The 21429-nt window shown below is 45.2% G+C and overlaps 1 protein-coding gene across 3 annotated transcripts in view; it reads right to left on the bottom strand.

The window, feature by feature from the left end:
• Cep89 (centrosomal protein 89) overlaps positions 1–21429 on the bottom strand; it is a 52217-nt gene that overhangs the window by 9468 nt on the left and 21320 nt on the right. For all 3 annotated transcript variants that reach the window (XM_063253381.1, XM_063253382.1, XM_063253383.1), the window contains 9 exons: positions 20758–20903; positions 19841–19891; positions 19579–19662; positions 17269–17372; positions 14988–15103; positions 12210–12390; positions 10349–10516; positions 8844–8985; positions 2400–2489 (listed from right to left, as the gene is read on the bottom strand). In XM_063253381.1, the coding sequence (XP_063109451.1) occupies positions 2400–2489; positions 8844–8985; positions 10349–10516; positions 12210–12390; positions 14988–15103; positions 17269–17372; positions 19579–19662; positions 19841–19891; positions 20758–20903 (1082 nt within the window). The remainder of the gene's footprint in view (positions 1–2399; positions 2490–8843; positions 8986–10348; positions 10517–12209; positions 12391–14987; positions 15104–17268; positions 17373–19578; positions 19663–19840; positions 19892–20757; positions 20904–21429) is intronic.

Here is a 21429-nt window from a genome sequence, read left to right as displayed (position 1 = left end):
CCCTTTGGCAGAAGAATTGGTTACATGCACATTTTACATTTCCAGGTGAAATAAACTATATTTTTACTTTATTTTACTATTATTAATATTAGTAGTAGTACTGGAGATTGAACCCAGGGCCTTCCCACTGAGCTATATCCTTGCCCCCTCCCCCTTTTTTAGTTTGAGACAGCATCCTGCTAAAGTCACTAAACGGCTCAAACTTTCAATCCTCCTGTCTCATCCTCCCAGAGTACTAGGATTACAGGTATGCACCACCATGCCTGGCTGTGGAAGAACACTTTGCCTTCTGATTTTGTATATTAATTTCTTTATAATCAACAAATGTCTATAGAATTTCTACTTTAGAGATTTATTGAAGTATTCTGTATAGCCAATGTGAACAATTTGTTTTTATTATTCATGTAGATATAAACACATCCTATTCATTAGTTGTCACAATTTCTCCATCTCTGTTTATTTTTGTTTAACTTTGATTGGTCTTAGAATAAGAAAAATTAAAAGTTTTATGATCACATTTTATTTATCTCTCATTTTATTATTATGTTTTCATGTTTCCTATAGTTTAGCCTTTATACAGTTATTGCTGTGTTAATACATAGGTACATACAACTACTACATATTTTTTCTAATTTTTAGCATTATGAAGGTCTCTCTCTCTGTTTTTATTATTGTGTATATCTATATATCTATATCTATATCTATATCTATATATATATATATATATTTTTTTTTTTTTTCTGTTGCAGTACTAAAGATTGAACCTCTGCCCTGAACCACGTCCTCAACCTTTGTAAATTTTGAACAGGGCCTTGCTATATTACTAACTTGCGATTCTCCTGCCTCAGCCTCCTGGATCTTCCCTTGCTGGTGCTCCCCTACCTGCCCACTAGAAGCCAGGCTGTCTGCTGGGGCTGTAGCTGCAGGCTGGGGACCAGCTGTCTGGACACAGCTTACAAAGAGAGGGATCTGGTTAAGGACAGGCCAGGACAGGTGCAATGACAATGCTTGCTCTGGGCAGAGAAACTGGAGGGAGAGGTCAGGGTGAAGGCAAGAAGGCAGGAGGCCAATGCTGCTCCCTAGACCAGAAAATGCTGGGCTGGATGACAGAGCTGGACAGTCACGTACAGTACAACCTGGAGAATTTCCGTACCTTTTTTTGTTTGTTTGTTTTTTTAACAAACTCCCATCTGGTATTTTGTTACATAGAAAAGCCAAAATTTATCTGATGAGTTAAGACGGTGACAATGAACATGTTAGAGATGACTGCCCAAACTGCAACCAAAACCCACTTACTTATTGCAAAGCACCAACATTGCAATTCAACCTGCATATCTGATCCTCGGCTGCTGGGCCACTCGGCTCGCATGCTGACAGAGAGGACTCCTCCGCATGCCCCTGCAGCACCAACACTGAGTAAGAGGTGCTATTTCTGACAGCAAGACGTTTTACTGCTCTATTCTGTGGATGATTAGTAACACATGCATGCAAAATGTCCTTTTCCTGACTCAGCGTGGTGGTGCAGTCCTATAATCCCAGAATTCAGAAGACTGAAGCAGGAGGATCGCTGTGAATTCAAGGCCAGTCTGGGCTACATAAAAGATATGAACTGCACATAGCAAGACCCTGCCGCATAACTCACCCCCCACCATACCTTATACGATACAAATAACCTGTGATGAATACTGCAGTTATGTGTATCTAAAACGTACCAATAAAATTAATTTTAAAAATATGCCCACTCCCAAAGTCACTTTTCAAAGCACAGGAAATTTACACTTGTAAGACCCCTTTCCTGATGGAGACCACACTGAGCCAGTGTTGAGCAGGTTCTAGAATCAATCGATTGATTTTCTGTATTAACTTATGAGTCTGTCCCAGGCCTAAGTGACTTGTCTAATGACACAGTGGCCGGATCATACAGAAACAAAATTCTCCATGCCAACGGTCATAGTAGAGGCTGACAGTGGCCTGTGACTCTGGGACAGTTCTGAAAGCAAGATGACGTTGTGTGGAGGACACTGGCTCTCACTCAAGAGTTCCAGGGCAGTAACTGCCAACCTTAGACAGAACGGTGCTCTCACTAAGCAGGGACTTATGCTTGGAATGTTTGGGTCCACTTGCACAAGGCCTTGATCACTACCGCTCTTTCGGCTCAGCTGTTTCTTCCACGCACCCCTGCCACCGCCGTGTGTTACTCAATAAATAGTGGTCAGGTCACAGGAATCAGAGTCTTAGCCACAAGAGCACTGATCGTCACGGGCCCCCATCCACCATACTACTTTTGTCTACCACCTTTTACCCTTCATTGTACTGTCGCCCAGCGGCTCGGGAGACTGGCCAACTCCCAGGACTTGCCCACCGGAAAAAGGGCTCTGCGAGGCTGACGTACTGCTTACCTTGATTTTCTCCTGTAACTTTCCCACATGAATACTGCCTTTTAGGTACTTGCTGAGGGCTCCGTTTTTCTCACTTTCTAAAAAGTTAGCCTACAGGGAAAGGTGAAAACAAAAACAAACAGACTCTCAGTTTTACAGAAAAATTAAAATAACATAAGTTTCTTAGGCTGGCAATGCCGGGCACTTGCCCAGCATGTGAGGGCCTAGGATTCGGTCTCCGGCACTCAAGGGAGATACCCTCTGCCATACAGAGTGGTTCCTCAGGAGTAGTCTCCCTTCTGCCCTGCTTGTCACCTCCGCTTCCCTCCCTCCCAGGGTGACAGCTATCAGCAGAGCTCGGGTCAGGGTCTGAACAGGACTGGGCGAAGGCCAGCATGCAGGGCACTCTCATGGGCACAGACAAGATCCAGGTCCTCCAGGCCAGGGAACACAGCTTTATCCTCATGGAAAACGAAACTCTTTCGAGCACAAACTGAGGGACGTGTGCTAAGGTGCAAATAAACTTGTCCATGGCCTAACCTGATTAGGATGGCAGAGGCAGGGTAACATGAACACAGGACTCCGCCCTCCACACCAAGATGCCAGCCGGCATCTCAAGAGGATGGCACTCGGAGCCAAGTGACTAAAATCACCATGCAAATGGCAAATGAACCCTCACACACTATTCCTTATTTCATAACTAAAACATAAGATAAAAGTAAAGGTGAGCATTTCTTTTGAAGTAGCCTGGTGGTGGCAGTTTGACTTTCCAGAAAGAAAAGACAAGACACAGGAAGTAAACACAAAAACTCTGTTAGAGATTAAGATGTCATAATCTGAGACTACTACGGTGTCTCCTACAGAATCGGGGTGAGAGGAGGCGAGATGGTGCCTGGGGGATGTCAAAGTGATTTTAGCCACAGCTAATCAGCGGGCCCTCCCAACCCAGAGTGAGGCCTCTGGTGCCTGAGCGTGCATGGGAGGGTAAGGGGGTCTCTCTCAGGGCCCCTGAACAGGACAAGGTGAGAGAACATGGCTCAGACCCAGATGGGGCAGAGGGCAGTGGGGTAGCTGCTGTCAGCTCTGGTCCTGGACTAGAACGATGGCCCTGGGGCTCTGAGAGCCAAGAGGTTCTGGGTGCCTTGCAGCTCCCACGGATCTCCCTGTGTGGATAGCACTGTCTCTGTGTACGCAGGGCTCCCTTGTGACAGGTGGAGGAGTAGGAGTGGATAACCGTAGCTCCATCCATGTTCTCTGTTAAAACTGCAACTCAGAGGGGCCTGTAGATTTGGAACTCAAGCCAGACATTTAGGCCATTATAAAGGTCAGAACAGGAGGAAAGAACACATTTTATTTATGGTCTGCTGGCTTGATTTGTAACTTTTAAATACTTGGCCACACAGTATGTGGCTTCTGTTTGTATTTCCAGGCCTGGCCCACATAAAATAGGCATGGGCTCCAGGGTGACCAAAAGCATGAGGGCAGGGGACCGTCCTCATCAGGGAGGCCTGCGAGGTTCTGGGGCCCCTGTGGGAGGTGCACAGTCTGCCTGCACACAAGACAGCCTTGCATTCGGGGTGGCACTGACACATGGCTGCAGGTCCCCAGGCACATCTGCAATGGCACTTCACATTTTCCAGAAAGCTTTTGCTTTGCCCTCTGGTTGTCCCAGCGGGTGAGGTCAGCAGGCGCAGCAGAGGAAAATGGGCACTTGGTGCTGTTACACAAAGTGCCCCCGAGGCCAACACTTTGGTTGGGGAGAGGAGTTTTTCAGGAGGGGAACTACAGGGCCAGGAGGTCTGAGTGTTTGAAAGTTCCTGTCATGCTGTGTCCAAGTCAAACTAGTTTGTAGAAGACCCCAGTTGTTAAAAGTCATCAGTAACACAAGAGACGTTTACCACACTTCTGCCTGCCACCCCTAAAGTTGTAAAAAATGTTTCATAACATTAGGTGCAGATCAGTATCTTGATACAAATTGAACTGGCATTTTTTATTAAAAATAAAAATCCACGTTTTTTCTCTAACAGCTGCCAGCTGTTGATACTTCCTCTTCTATGAACAATTTCCGGTGGAGGAAATTAGCCCCTTTCTCACAAGTAGCTGGACACCTGTGACACACCCACAGGTTCTCCACCATTCACTCAATCCTGGAGAAGGGCAGGTTCCTTCCAAAGCTTCTAGCTTCTGACCTTCTGGTTTCCTGAGTCCATTCAACTACTGTTTCTAATCCTGCACTACAGAGATTGCAACATTGCTCAAAAGCACCCTCATGTACACAGGTGGTATGTATTCACTGCAGAGAAAACAAGAGGCAGATAAATAAGAAGACTTTAAAAAAGAAAACCATTTGGTATTTAGTGACAGCTCATGGATACAGCTGGGAGTAGATCCTAACAGATTTTTTTGATCTGCTTGGCATACCAAGGGTCACCTTTTGCCACACAATCTGTGGCAGGCATCTTTCTGACCCACTGTGGAAATGCCTTGAATCACACTTGCGTCTTGCTCCTGCTGGCTGTGCTACCCTCCGTCAGCTGGGACATTGATCACTGACTGATTTCCTTCCTCCGACTGCTGCTTTTGGAAACAACACAGGAGGAATATCTTTGTGTGGGCAGTTATACCTGTGCCTGTTCAATGGTATCTATAGTATGAACTCCAGTTAAGCTTTGATTTATTTTTATTAAGTACTGGAAATTTCAGTGCATTTTAAGCACACACTCCACTAAGCTGCACCCTCACAGCCCTGCCTATAATTTCTGTCTTATCTTCATATGAGGAAAAAGTTAGATAACATTACAAGGACAGCATAAAGGTGCATGTAGGTAAAAGAAACAAGTGATGGCTACTCTCCCTACTGAGTTAAATTGGACTCATTTGCCAGTTTACCTTTGAAAATAACAGTTGAAAAGCAAGCATTACTTGCCTTTTAAAAGTGTTTTTCCCATGGTTAAAGGATCAGATTTTGTGACAAAAGCCATCTATGATAAACCAACAGCCAACATCATACTAAATGGACAAAAACGGAAAGCTTCCACTCTAAAATCAGGTACAAGACAATGATGTTCACTGTCACTACTCCTGTTCAATATGGTTCTGGAAACATTAGCCACAGCAATTAGATAAGAGAAAGAAACTGTAGGGAGTGGTTGAAGCTGGAGATTGATCACACATACAGAGCACCCGAGGCAAGCCGTGTGAACAAGCTACTTCAGTAGTGAGAATACTAGGTGCCCGAGACAATCCAAGCAAATAGGTTGCTAGGCAGAGGGGTGTCAGGTGACATCAGCCTGCCAAGTGTATAAATAAACGTGCTGCAGTCATGCAGTTCTTTGGTCCCATCAGGGGAGGTGGCTCCAGCGGACCTCAACTTTTTGTTTTCTGATGCATCTTTAATTCTTCATCCTCCACTGCCCTTCACCCTGAGAATCTGGATGGAGAGCTGCACTGGACATGGCATATCGCTACCTGAACATGGATTCAGGGTATGAAGAAACTGCAGGTAAGGGGACACTTCTGAGAAAGCACACATGATCAAAAACAGGCTCAAGAGAAGCCTGGCAGAGAGGTGTATTGATTTTGATATCATCAGGTGTAAAACATGGGGCAAGTAGGTATTCAAGAAAACCAGATGCATATACAAATGCTTGTTCTATTATTGACTTCTGTTTACTTTTTTTTTTTTTTTTTTTTTGGTAGACTTAGGCTAGGATTGTGCCTTAATGGTCCTATGCTTGTTGAGATGACCATGGAAGATTTGGCTCAGGGCACTATTTTAAAATTTTAAGACCTGAGCAGAAAAACGATGGCAGAGCAGCAACCTCCCTGATAGAGCTTAAACCCTTCAGCTTTGCTCAGACAGATGAGGAGGCACTATGGAGGACAAAAAGACACTTCCCCACCAGAGGAGTGTCTTGTAATGGCTTCAGTTTGACAGCTTCCCAAGGTAAAATCGACAACCATAACTGAGCCACAAGTGGCAACTTCCACCTTTTCAGTTCAGAGAAATTTTGCTGTGTCACAGGTTGAAACTTCTGCCTCTCTGTGAGTAGAGTCATTCTCAATTCCTTGCAATTGGTGCTAAAAGAAGCCAGGCAAGTGCGGAGTCCATGGAGGGTTTTCAACATACCTACCCTGTTACTGAACTCCAAGTTCCCCCTAACCTGGGACAAATTATACATCATCATGAAGCTGTACCCTTTAAGACCCTAAAAGAATTAAAACAAACTACTTGGACCTATGGCTCCACAGCCCCTTTTATCTTGGGTTTCAGAGAGCTCCTAGGACAACAGGTTATGGCCTCAAATGATAGGTAAAGAATAGCTAAAACGTATTTAAGTCCATTATTGATTGTGGCAGGGAAACTTTTTTGAATTGTGTGCAGATCAGGCTGCTCGCAATGCCACTCACAACAGGGCCATTACAAAAAACGTGTTAACCGGAGAGGGTGCCTTTGCTGCCACAAATAATCAACTTTCTTTTGAACTGCACGTATATGAACAAATTAAAACAGTGGCCACAAGGGCTTGGAGGGAACTTCCTTCAAAGGGTGAGACCTCCCTTGATCTGACCTCCATTCATCAGGGTCCTGATCAGCCTTTTCAGGATTTTGCAGCACGTCTATTGCAGGCTAGTGGGAGGACTGGCAGCAATTCAGAGGCTAACAAGTTAACTGTTAAAAAACTGGCCTTTGAAAATGCAACTAAAGGGGGCTGGGGATTTAGCTCAGCGGCATAAGCGCCTGCCTTGCAAGCTGGCAGTCGTGAGCTTGATCCCTGGTACCAATAAAAACGAAAAAGACAAAAAAAAAAAAAAATTTAAAAAAGAAAAAAAGAAAATGCAACTAAATGGTGTAAAGAGGCTTTATGAGTCCATAAAAAACAGACTACACTCAGGCTATTTATCCACAGCCCAGAGGAAAGGGATAGAACAAATCTACCTGTTTCATTTTGCCTGGCGTTGCTCTGCTCATCTGTAAGGGCAGCATAACCATTATCTGTCCTTTTAACGAAACCATCTAGTGTCCACAAGGGCATCACTGGGCAAGTGAGTGCAGATCCCAAACTGATGTGGAATGCAGACCCTCTCCAGGAACCTTTCCCGGGGCCTGCCGCAGCCCCGCCAAACAGTGGGGGTGCTATCCCTAATTTCTCCCCAGCCCTATTCTCCACCACCAAGCACGTTTCTGACAGCAGAGGCTTGAACCTCAACCCCCCATCAGATTTGTACTAACTCCAGAAATGGGACCTCAAGTTGTTCCTACTGGAGTCTGTGGGCCTTTGCCTCAAGGAATAGTGGGGCTCCTGCTAGGTTGCTGCAGGCTCACTTTAAAAGGTCACCAGGTTGTGTCAGGTGTCATCGATACTGATTATACATGGGATATCAAAGTTATGGTTTAATCTACTCAAAACACTGTTTAACTCACCCCAGATTCTCATACTGCTCAATTGGTCATCCTTCCTTTGACAAAAAAATGAAAAATCTATAAATAAGGAAAGGGGATCCAAGGGTTTCAGGTCATCTGACACTTATTGGGTTCAACAGATTAAACAGAATCACCCCGAGATGGAACTGACTGAAGGAAAAACATTCAAAGGTCTTTTAAACACAGGTGCAGATGTCTCAGTTACTGCCCAGCACCACTGGCCTACGGTGTGGCCTCTGGATTTGCAACTATAGATCTACAGGAGGCGGGCAGTGTGTCTCACCCCAGCAGAAGTGCTACACTGTTATCCTGGAGGGATGCGGAAGGCCGTTTTGGACATTTCTCACCTTACGGCCTCCCCTATACCAGTGAATCTATTGCAATGCAGTACAGGATATGGGGGCATTTTTTGGTTAGACCTAAGCCCTTGTTGACTCACTAGATGTTACAACAAGGTTTTTCTACAATGCAGGACTATCTTCCATAAAGAAGGATAAGTTTGAGACATTGGATGCACATTGGGGCCAGACACTCATGTGAAATAAATGAGACATACATGTAAATACCACACTGTTTCTCTAGTGTGAGAAACTGAAAGTGTGCGAGGACCAAAACGTATAACAGACACGTGAAATAGGAAGAAAACACTTAAATGGGAAGGGAAAATAAGAAAGGAGAAGGTGGAAAGGAAGAAAAGGAAAACAAAAGACGAATGATGAGGCGAAACAAGAAAAAGTGGAAACAAAGCTTTTGTAAATAAGGAGGGAAGGAGGGATTGAAGGGAGGGTAAGGAAACAGGAGAAAAACCAAGTTATATCACGTACAGGTACAAATTCCCTATAACAAATGTGATCGTCGTGTATACCTAAAATACAGCAATAAACTTAACTGATTTTTAAGCAGGTCAGATTTGGGAGAATTTGGAAATGTACAGTTGATATTTTAAAATAGGGGGCCCTTTAGAGAGCAGTTTCTAAAAAACAAACACATTTGCATATTAACTTGGAATTCACTTCCCATCAGTAACTGAGGAAACTTACCAAATACCTAAGACTGTCTCGTTCCTGGGTCACGTTCTCTGCCAGGCTAACGAGGTTTGCCAGGTAGTGGTGAGCCGACATTTCATTCCCCATGGCTTTTTCCACTTGCTTTTTGAGGACATCAATTTTCTTTTGATTTTTCCTGGACAGCCCCCAAACAGTGGCATAAAAAAACTGATTAGCCTGCACAGCAAGGGCATGGCAAGTGTGTAATAAGCACAAGCACATCACCTGCTATTCTTGGGGCTGAGGGTGTAGCTCCTAGGCAAAACACTGACCTAGCAATGCTTCAGGCCCTAGATATGATGCCCCAGCACTGCCTAAAAATTGAAAAAAAAATTTTTAAATGCTACATTCAGCAATGTAGGTGAAAATTTAAAGGTGAAAACAAGTAAATGAATCTAATTTTAAACCAAGTATAATTACTTGATTCCAAATTATGCTAACAGTTTTTAATCAAATGTTTTACAATGAATAAGTTAATTAAATATTACTCTATTAAATATTTTTGACTGTTGTTCAGAAAGATACTTTTCTCTTTTTGGTGTTTTGACACAGGATCTCAGTATGTAGTTCAGGTTTATCTTAAATTCACTACATAGCCCTGGATGGCTACGCACAGAGATCTGTCTGATTCAGCTTCCCAACTGCTGGGAATACAGGTGTGTGCCACCACACCCAGCCTGAAACATACTTTTTAGAATGGTATTCAGTAATCCCTACATAGACTCTTGGGAAACAGTCAGAAAAGAACTTCTAGAACATCCAGAGTCTAGGGTTAGGATTTATGATATCAACCCTGTGTGAACTGTGGACTTGAGAAATGTTGGTGAATGCTGGCCCACAGAAGAGCTTTTGTTCTGCTTATACTCTGATACCACTCATCTTGATCACTCTTTTACAGTCACTACTGGAAAAAGAGAATATGAAGAACACAAAAAGAACCACTCTTGCTAGTGCCTCCCCTCAAGCAATTGGCTGGTTCGGAGGACAGGCCGAGTTGACAGTAACTGAGGTGCAAACTGAGGTGCAAAATGCAACTGAGGGCTTGTATTGTTTGCTTGACTTTGCAGGCCTGGGGCCAGTGGTCTGAGCAACTATAGGAAGAACGGCACGCAATGTAGCAAATATGGGGCATTTCCTACTACCTTGTTTTTTGAAATCCAATGTTGTTCACACTGTTTTATTTTGTTCTGATTAGCTGGATTGCTTTGTTCAATATTTTGTTTCGATTGGTTTTATTCTGTTTTGTTTTGGTTTGTGTCTGTTTTATCTGATGGAGTGGACAACTATTATGAAGCTAGCAGGATATACTACAGTAGCCGTTGTTGTTTTCCTATTATCCTGCTTTGAAGTTCTGTATCAATTTTACTGCTTTGTTTTGATTGGATTTATTCTGTTTTTGGGGGTTTTATTATCTTTAAAATCAAATCAAATCAAATGAATTACTCTTCGGTGTGTTCTTTTAACGACTGAGAAGAAAAACAAGAGAAAAACATGCAAACCTGTTTATCTTTTGCATCTTTCCAAGCTCAGCTTCCAGGGCTTTGCTCCGGGCCGCCAGGCTGCTGTGCTCCAGAAGCAGGCTCTTCCTCTGCACCTGCAGGAGCGCCAGCTGCCCCGTCAGCTCCTCCATCTCTGCACTCTCTCTCTCCTCCTCCTTCTGCAGCTGGCTGAAGGACAAAGACTTCACAGGCTTGGACCCCAGACACTGAGTCTGAAGAGGCTAAAGAGGCAGGCACTGCCAGCTTGGTGACCTGACTGCAGGGGGAGCATCAGCACCAGGACCTGGGGTCCAGCTGCTGCTGGAGGAAGGACAGGGTCCTTGATGGTCATCCTCTGACCCTGCTGTTTCCTGCCCAGTTTTGTTTCTACCTGCATATATACTTTCATTTCTACCATTTTCCTTTAGGAAAAAAAAAAGCAAAACAGTTTCATTTTTCACACGGTTAAAATTGCCAGGAAAAAAATCCTATGGCCAAAAGCAATTTTTCTTCATGATAACACAGTGATGAATGTATGCTTTACAGTAACAGAAACAAACATATGGGGAACCTGTTCCGTGATCATCAGCTGGGGACTGTCCAGTTTCTGTAGGGTAACCTGACTGTTTCAGCTCACCACCTCCTAAACAGAACCTGTGGACTCCGCTGGGTCAAGGAGTCAGGCAGGAAGACCGGGATCCCGGTCATGGTGGTGACAGTGTCTGGGGCAGAGGGGAGGGAGGAAGGGACCTGGAGCTCTTTAGGGGTCCTGAGTCTTTGGCTGAGCACTGCTCTGCCTGTGTGAGAGGAGACTGCCCAAAACTGAGGAGAGAGACACTAGAATGAGGAGGCAGAAGAATTCCTGGCAGCCACAAATCCTGAGAAAAGCCCCTGAGCCCAGCAGTCGGAGTGGAGAGGCCTTACGCTGTAAGGGACACTGAGTCCTCAGAGGTGGGCAGGAGGGTACTACGGGCACACCTGGATGGAGGTCAGCGCTGAGCAAGTCCAGCTGCTCTCTAGGAACTGAAGTGTACAACAGGACAGCATCTACCACTATCTAAATCAATGCAATAAATACAGCACCCAACACAAAATCTCCACCACACAGCACCTATTGAAGCAACAGGGATAGATCCATGATCAGGATACAAACAAAGAGTAGATTCAGAAGTGAGAGAAAAGATGGCTGTCAAAAGTTTTAAACAGCTGTTAGGAACATGCTCCATCTGCTCGAGAGAGCAGAAAAAAGCAGGACAATGAAGAGAGAAATGGAAAATACAGAAAACAGAAACAAAACCTCCAAAGGATCTCATGCTAGAGATGGTGACACAAACCACGTGAGATGGCTGCTATCTTTACAGGAACAACAGCAGATCAGACTGCAGAAAAGGGTGAAGGGGAAGAAAGAGCAGGAGACACCGTCCAGTGGGACAGAAGCACGGAGCAGTGGCACACACGTGGAACATGTCCGTGGGACACTAGCAAACAGTCCTAGGCAAGGAGAGAGGGGAAAGCCAGGAAAGTGTATTAAGGAATTAATAGCTGAAATGCTTCCAAATTTGATGGAAGATACAAACCCACAGCCACAAGAAGCTCAACAAATCTCAAGCAGAATAAACAGTAAACGCCAGGGCACATCTTCGCTGAATTTCTGCACATCAGTGATCAAGAAAGATTCTTCCTAAGAAGCATGAAAGTGAGCTGGCATAGTGACCCACGGCTATAATCCCAGCATTAGGAGATTGAGGCAGGAGGGCAGCCTGGGCAACATAGAGAGGATCTGTCTCCAGAAAATGCAAAACAAAATCTGAGCAGCCTCTTCCTTTCTGGCTACAGTGACGTTCAGTGACTCCTGAATGCTCAGAAGGACTTTGGTCCTTACCTTTTCAGTTCATTCACAATGGACATGTGAACTTCCATCGCAATCCTGCCATCCAGGTCTGTTTGGAGTTGTTGGCATTTGGCACGAAAACTCTCCAGCTGCTGCTTGTTCTCTACCAGCTCCTTTTCCTGGATCTCTTTCTGTGACTCCAGGAGCATAAGCTGTTTAGTCAGCTTAGAAACTGCGAAGCAAAAGAGAAGGATAAAGACCTCGCACAGAGCACTTAGTAAAACCTGAGCGCTGATTGCTGGGAGAGAGCTACAACGAGTCAGCTGAAAAACGGAACGTTTGAAAAATCTGGCTAGGCAAGGGCATTGTCTGCCTGTAATCCCAGCACTCAGGGGACTGAGGCAGGAGGATCGCGGTGAGGTACTGGCCAACTTGTGTTACACAGTAAGTTCACGGTGAGACCCTATCTCAAAAAACCAAAATTAAAGAAAAAACTAACTAAATGTGTCTCTTGGAATGTTATACATTAATACGAAAGCCTTCTAACAGAAATGGCTTTCCCTCAAGTCAGTGCTCACTAAACATGCAAGAACCCTCCCTTTCTGTGGGTTCTGCAACAGTGGATTCAGTGATCCACGTGAGGACAACATTTGGGGAAAGAAAACTGCACTGTACTGAGCACAGAGCTTCCTCCCTGGCACTGTAGCCCACACAACCCAGTGTAACAACTGTGCCAGGCATCAGAAGGGCTCTGGAGGGGATTTAAAGCGTGCAGGAGGTTGTGTGTGAACAGGATGCCATTGTGCAGAAGGACTCAAGCCTCTGACAGATGCTGCCACCCACCCTGTACCTGTGTGCGTGCCTGGAACCACTTCCTGTGGATGCTATGATATTTTACCAGGACTCACCATAACATTTAACAAGACATGAGCGCAGTCCTCAAGGAACTGACTTTCCAGAGTCTTAAATCATATACAGATATACCAATATATATCATGCTGTCATACCTAATACTGCAACATTTTCAAGGTTTTTAAGGACATCAAACATGTCCTAGAGTCAAATTAATTATTTTTTCTTTCCTCATCTCACTAAGCTTTGGTTTTAGTCCTGTATTGAAAAAAAAAAAATCATGCCAGGTATGGAGGCCCATGCCTGTAATCCCAATACCAGAGAGGCTGAGGCAGAAGGATCACTGTGAGTTCTAGGCCAGAATCAACTACATATTGAGTTCAAACAGCTGAATTACATAGTGAGACTGCCTAAAAAAAAAAAAAAAGAAAGAAAGAAAGAAAAGAAAATCCTAAATGTTCTCATCCTCCATGCAAGGTCATACATGATAATAAAGTGTTCCCTGGCAGCTGTTGAAACTAGCCCTGAGAAGTACCGTAACATAAACTTAAAGCTCCCTGCTCTATGAAAACCCTGATGCGATCAAAGGGAAGAGCCACTTGCAGGGAACAAGGAAACAACAGTCACCCCACTGAGTCACAGGTCACAAGGTTTGCCCTGCCCGTGTGACCAGAGCAATCACCACATCTGTCCACTGTTGTGTGCTGGAGAAAACTGGACTCAATCCAGGAAATTCATTTCCCCAACATTTCCAACCCTGAGAGCAAAGAGAGGAGGCTCAGCAGCACCCTGCTCCGTCCTGGCCACAAGGCTGGGTAAGGGACTCCGGGGTCACACGGGCCAAGGGAAACTCAGTAAATGGGAAATTCATCTCCCATCACTTCTAACCCTGAAATAGCAAAACTCCATCTCCTCCTGGTGCACAGTGCGGAAGTGAAGGGTTCTGGGCCGCGGGGGTCTGTGGAGAAGTCCTGCAGGTCACATCCCCATGGGACTCTTCCGGAGACAAGGCTCGGCTTTTTTCATTTTTTATTTTTGTTGAAGCACTGCAGGTACAACCCACAGGAGCGGTACTACTAAGATGTGGGCTACATGCTAGCACCTTCGTTATTTTTTTAAATTTTGAAACAGTCTAAATTTCTATATTGCCCAGGCTGGGCTCTGATCTGTGATTCACCTGCCTCAGCCTCCCAGGCTGCTAGGATTATAGGAAAGTGCCACCACGCCCCGCCAGGTGCTCATCGTTAACCTGGGGGGGGGGGGCAGATCACCAGCCCAGCAGGCTCTGCACCAGCAGCACCTGGCAGTGACTCCTGCCCAGCAGGAAAGGTGCTCGGTGTGCAGGCGCAGGAAGGCTGTCAGTGCGGCGGGGTTACAGGGCCCATGCAAGAGGGCCTGTACTTCAGATTCCTCTCCTACGTTATTTTCACTGGAAAAAAACAGTGAAAGGGGAAGAATGACCATGTTTTTTTGTTCTCATAAATTGGGTTTTGATCAAGGCAAAAGAAATGACCTTTAACTGGCTGACTTTGAAATGCTGTGGGGCTCCGAGGCCCAGGGAGGGGCCTTTGGGGACAGGGCACTCTCAGAAGTATCTGAGGCTACCTAACTACAGCGCTTTTCCCGAGCGTGCTCACAGCCCCAGTGAGACGGAAAGAGCACAGAAAAACTGTGCACACACTCAGAGGTTCTACTTACTCTTTCATCAGATGTTTGAGAAGACAACCCCGTGTCATTCCCAAGGTTTACCTCGCATGGCTTTCCCCACTTCTAAAGCACTATAGTACCCTCACCTACAACAGATTCCCAAAACACAAAGAAGGGCTGGCAGGCACTGTGGAGTCCGTCCGGCAGAAAGCAAGCCACACTCTGAGGAGAGTTAACGGCTGGACATGGATCCAGCTGCATTTCAGTTCAAGAAGATCTGAGCAACACGACCTCGCTTGGTTTCAAGGACACAGTAACAAGGTCCCTCACCCTCTTGGAGATGCTGCTGCTGGGTGTCCTTGGCTTTCCTTTGCTGAATCTCCAGCTGCTGTAGCAACAGCTTGTTTTCCTCTAAAACTAGTTTTGCTTGAGTCTGAAGCTGATACCTGCAATGGATTTACAAAGTTAAATCCTGGCACCTTGGTATAGAGCTATTACAGAAACACACTGGGGTCTACCAGAAACCAACAAAAGGGATGCAGGCAGCCACTAACTGGACACATTTCAGTGTTTAACATACGCATCAAACCCTGCCACATCCAGGAAAGGAAGGAACGACCACAGCGGAGTTTTAGTTACAAATGCTTCCTTTTTTGTTGTTGGTTGGTTTCTTTGGGGTATTTTGTGTTTGTTTTTGGCACTGAAGATTGAAACCTGGGGTTTTTGCAGGCTGAAGAGATACTGCATCTACCACTTAGCTACACCTTGAGCTCTTTGGTAACTTTCTACAAAGTAAACTTTCAGGGCTGGGACTAGAGCTCATGCTTAGAATATGTAAAGTCCTAGGTTCGATCTTCAGCACAAATAAATATTGCTTCAAACACACAACTTCCAATATTTATAAAAGAGAAGATAATACTAAGCTCCCATATACAAAATATTTAGGTTACAAAGTCAGCAAGTGGCCAATCTTTGTTTTTATCTACATAAATTTCCATTTTTCATATGCACTGGATTATTTCAAAGCACATATGGAACTTTCAAAGAATTTAGAAGGTTCCCATTTAATTAAAAAGCTCTTGCTTGTAATCAGCAGCACACTGGCTGGAAAACAGTTACTCTGTCAGAAAGCTTTGAAGTGGCTCCTGAGAACCACACCAGTCCACCCTCCCTTGGGTTATCTCCCCAGAAGCAAACCTGCCTGACAGGTGGGGTGGGATCAGCCTTCAGCATCCTAAGTTCCAGTGCAATGGAGCTAAGGGCGCATTAGAAATTGAGCAGCTGGAGGTTTACCATCCAAAAGCACTTTAATGGATGGGATATCTCAGTTTTCTACTCTCCACTCAAAAGTTCAGGTGGGTGAAGGAGAGAAGGGGAAAGGAGCCAGGCTATACCAACGGCCGCACAGCAACCGTGGCCACAGCCTGTGAGGTGTCGCTGCCTGCAACCTGCGCACGCGCGGGGCAGCCCAGCTCCACCTGGGCCTGCTTTACAAGACTTCCTTTTCTAGTTCATTTATTCATTTTGTCTTCCTCACTCAACTCCCTCCCTCATTCCGAAAAAGAAAAAGAAAAACAAAAAACACCAAAAACATGCGAGCCTCAGATTTACTCTAACGCTCACTCCATTTTGCAGGCAAAGAATCCGAGGTTCCCAGCGCATCACTGCAAGTTAGGGAAAGGAATGCAGCTGGGGCTTCAGAGCAAGAGGTCGCCGAGAATCTACTGGAACTGAGCCACGGAAACGGGCAGTCTGCGTGCCGGGCACTGTGCACAGTGGCGGTAACCGCGCACCTGCACAGGTACGTGGGGCGGCCAGCAGGCTTGGGCAGTGCTCCCCGGGCCACTGGGCTCAGGGACACACCCGTCACCCAGCCCACTCTCTTTCTGCACAGAGCACCAAGCTGCGGCACAGTCTGAATCTGGGGAACCCAGGACTGGGGAATGAGGCAGGGCTGGGTGCTTGAAAGCGGGCTGTCCTTCATCTGACTGATTTGTGTTTAGCGTTATTTAAGGAAACACAAGGGTTTGACTCCTGGCTGTAACCAAGGCTAGGAAAAGAACCTGAGGCTTTAGATGCTCACGGCAACCCTTGGACGCCGGGAGACCCATGTAACTGAGCCCCTCTCCGCTGCACTGTTCATGGGGACCCCAGGGGCACAGACTAGGAAACCTCTGAGAAGAAAATCCAGGCTCAGCGTGGGAGGTCAACATGCACCCAGGGCCAGTAGCTGGCCAGGCCAGTCCCAAACTCAGAGAGGACTTTAATACCAATTCAGAAGGTTTACTAGGACCTCACTGTACCTTATTCATTACTTAGAAACTCTCCCGTAACATTTATTGTGTAGTGGTGGGGCCAGCTTGTAATCCCAGCACTCTGGAGGCTGAGACCCAAGAATCACAAGTTTGAGCCTAGCATGAGTGACACGGGTACACCAGATCTCAAAATGAAACAGAAAAATTCTTTTACAAGAGTAGGGATGTAGCTCAGCACAAAGGCCCTAGATTTAATCCCAGTACATCCCACACACATGCACACACTTGACTTATTCAAGTGTATTCCTATTATCTTGTTTTAAATTAGCAGGGTATCAGAAACACAGCACACTCACCATTCCTCACTGGTAACAGGACTGCTCTTATTTAACTGCTGGTGCAGATCTTCATTTTCTTTCACCACTTCTTGGACTCGTGTCCTAAACGTTCTCATTTCTTCCTGAAATGAAATCGGTGTGAATTGTAACCCACGTGTCCACACGCATCTGCAGAGCTCAGATCCTGTGACCGCTGTGGCTCAAATCAGACGTCAGCAGCGCCTGGCAGAGTCTCGCCCTCACACCGACCTCACGCTGAGTCCTGGTGCCCTGAGCTCGCCCTCTGGTCCTCACTGGTGAGCACGGCCATGTACCCGACAGGGACAAAGCCTGAGTTCAGTTCTTCCATCCCTTATTTGGTAACTCTTTTTCTTAGAGCCAATACTTGAAAAATTAAAGTGTGATTAAAGAGAAAGCAGAGGTCCATGAGTACTATGTTTTGGTTTGTTTGAAGACTTTGGAGGATATAATGCAGTTTTTTATGTAATAAATGAGAACATTCCATCATTCATGAAAACCTATTTAGGTGGGGAAAGGGTTAGTGCGGGGAACACGAGGCGCTGGCTCCTTTGCCAAAGAGGAGGAAGCTGCTCTGCTTGGATATCAGTTCCCACCCTCCGTCAGCCAGCAGCCTCCCAGGAGAAACCCGAGAGTTGGTCTCAGGTTGACTCTTCCTAACCTGTATCTCCGTCATCCACTGTGGTTCTCAGCCAGCACCTGGCTGGCTCCAGCGTCCTGTGCTGTACTTTGGTGAGAATCTTCTGCACCAACACTTACTCAGGGTTTATGAAATATTTTCCCGGCTGTCATTTAGCTACACCTGTTTGTCTTCAAGCAGCTTTGCCAAGTAACCTGCCCTCTTCTCTCCCTGCTGCCCAGACAAACTCACCAGTTCCTGGCCACTCACCTGACTATTTAGAACAGAGACAGGCAAACTAAAGCTGGCAAGCCAGCTGCCTGTCTTTGTAAATAAAGTTTTATTGAAACAGCCATTGTTACACGTTGTCTATGGCTACTCTTATGCTATAGCAGTGGACTGAAACTGCCACAGCCCACGAAGCCAGAACTATTTTATTAACTGGCCCTATATGGAAAAAGTGGGCTGCCCCTGATTTAGAAAGAACACTAAAATAGCCGGGTGGGATATAATCCCAGCACTGTGGGAAACTGAGGCAAAATAACTGTGAGTGTCTCAGCCTGGCAACTTGGAGACTTAGTGAGACCCAGTCTCAAAATTTAAAATGAAAAGGGTTAGGGATGTAGCTCAGTGTGAAGTTCCTTGGGTTCAACCCAAGTATCAAAGGAAAAAAAAAAAGCACCAAAATAGCAATGTTACTATTAGGATTGATGGGGGGTCGGTTACTAGGGTTCTAACCCAGGAGCATGTTAACACTGAGCTTGGTTCGGGTCTGGATGCCCCACCCTCAAATACTTATGTGGCCATGGGGGCGCAGGCTTTTCAGAGGTCACCGAATCTAGAGTTTGTGATTGGTTCACTATTTCGTGCTGGAAGTGGGAGTGGGAGTGGGGGTGCTACATACCCTAGCGGGGAGGGGTAGCCTGCAAACAATTCAAGGGAGGGAAAGAAGGCTTGCTCTTCCTGGCTTTTGCTCTTCCTCGCTTTTGCTATCTTCTGCTGCCTTGACCTGTTGTCCCTGTGCCATGCCATCCTTAGAGCCAGTTGATTACAGACTAAAACCTCCATAAATTGTGAGCTAAATAAATCTTTCTTCATTTAACTTTGGGTGTCGGGTGTTTTGTCTCAGCAACTGGAAAACTGAGATAGAGCTACACCCCCAACCCTTGCTATTTATTATTTTGAGACAGGCTGGTGCTAAATTGCTCAGGCTGGCCTCAAACGTATAATCTACTGCTGGCTCCTAAGTAGCTGGGATTATAGGGATATGCAACCATACCAGCCCCAAAAGTCCCTTAAAGTGGTGGCCTCTGTAGCTCTGGAATCCCAGGAAAGCAGGGCCTTCCCACTGCTACCTTCTCTGTACCCCACAATCCCTGCCCATGTGGGGCTCCCCATCCAGGAAACAGAGCTCCCATGGATCAGCACCCTTCCCGCTGCACACCTCCCTCTCTCCTTCCCACCTCCTCCCTGCCAGTCACTCCCTAGCTTCCACCCTTCTGCCTTCCCTCCTTCCTTCCATCCTGCTCTCCCCCCCTCTGCCATACACCTCCCTTCTCACCTCCTTACTCTAACAAACTTTGCAGCAGTAGTATCTGCCGCTTGCTGGGCGTACTTATCTTTAGAATCTTCCTGGAAAGTTTGAAATAGGCTCATCAGTCTTGTCTCTCCTGAGACATCTGCCAGCCTACCTCAAGGGCGGCATTGAGTTCGTCCTTCTCTTTCATTCTGTCTTCATAAGCCAGCAGCAGCGGGGAGAGATACTTCACATCCACCTGGAGATCACAGTGACAGGAGCAGTGCAGTAAAGGGTAATTAAAACATTTCCTACATCTAAATGCAACCAGCAAATTTTTAAAAGGTGAAACACCCACTTATTTTGAAATGGTTCTTAGTAGCTGTGCAAATAGAGCTGAGAAAATAGGGTCCTGAAATTAAATAATTTTCACTTACCAACCAGGGTGGTATAGGGCCCTTTGATGGGAGGCCTTCATTATGGGAACTCTAAGAAAAAGCACATGTTGAAGACAAAATAAACTATACTTCCTTGCAAACGGCAAGTCTTAGACTTCTGCTAGGAGGCTGCTTGTGGCAAGGATACTGAGGCTTCAACCATGGCCTCTGCACTGAGCTACAGTCCCAGACCTTTTTTTTTTTTGAGACTGGGTCTTGATAAGTTGCCCTTGTTGGCCTTGAACTCAAGATTCTCCTGCCTCATAAGAGTTGCTGGGATTACAAGCATATGTGTCTTAGTCTTAAATTAGACCAGGTATCACTCATCTGTGTGTGTGTCTGTGTGTGTGTGTGTGTGTGTGTGTGTGTGTGTGTGTAACAAAACTCATTTCTGAAGTGATTTAGAGTAGTGCCTCTTTTCCTCTAGACACATCAGTGTATATTTCCTAAAAATGAAAGCATTCATATATCCAACAACAGCGCCATCACAAAAAGGAGGAAATCAAAACTAATACAGTATTATTTTCAAACACACAGACTATCTTCAATTTTGTTGACTTTCCCAATAATGTCCTTTCCAGTCAGGGATCCACTCTAGGGTCGCATTTCAAATCCAGTGTCAACTTTTTCTTTATTGTTTTGTACTGTGAGGGCCAGAAGTCTGAGCCTCGAGTGACACAGGCTCAAGCTGCACCACCGGGCCACATACTCGGCTTCCTGTGCTCTGTCCACTGCTGCGCTGTCCCGCTGTGTCACCAAGGGGCTTTGTTGCCTTGATGATGCGGGCGGGAGGGAAGAAGGTGCTCTGAGTATATTTTTATACTAAAGTATAATAAACAAGAACCCAGTGGAATCAGAAATCAATTCAACTGTAACGGCTAGAAAAACATCTGATCTATTTTGGTAAGAAACATTACCTCTTCTGTGGACAAATGCCTGAATTTTGTTTGATATCTACTCAGCTCTACATTCAAACGATGGACGGTCATTTTCAAGCCATCATTTTCATCCACCAGCTCTTGGGCTTGTTTCCTGAGATAAAGTAATTCAGGTACAGCAACTCCTGAAAGAAAAACCCATGTAACATTATGCTGTGATACCTTCTATAACATTTATCAAGGTTTTATATATGTTACTCCTTTTTTGTCTTTTGATACAGGTGGTAGTGTTTCATACACCTATAGTATAAATGAATGAATGAAAAGTTGGCGAGTTTTTTTAATACCAGTCAACACTGTTTTGGAAGTTTATGTGTTCAACATGGCAAAAGAGTAATTCTAAACTGGAAAGAAGCAGTCATTTCAGAAGATATATATGTGTCTTGAAAGTTACATCAAATAAATGGAAAATGTGTCAAAACATAACTTTCTCATATAACAGCAATGTTTAATTAGAAAACATGATGGAAAATAGAGCCCACAAAAGTACACAAAGAAACAACCCAGAAATAAATGTGTCTAAGACAAGGAATATACAGTTTGTTTGCAAAAAACTGAACCACTTGACTTATGGACACAATATTCACCTCATATAAATACAAAAAGGTATAAAAATAGTGAAAATTTATGTAACCTTAGGAAAGGACTTGA

This window comes from Cavia porcellus, unplaced genomic scaffold, assembly GCF_034190915.1.
Source record: "Cavia porcellus strain 051 isolate PalLab524CR breed Dunkin Hartley unplaced genomic scaffold, mCavPor4.1 scaffold_7, whole genome shotgun sequence".
NCBI classification, from domain to species: domain Eukaryota; kingdom Metazoa; phylum Chordata; class Mammalia; order Rodentia; family Caviidae; genus Cavia; species Cavia porcellus.
Note: the sequence above shows the minus strand (reverse complement) of the source record. Positions and strands in the feature narration are given on the sequence as shown.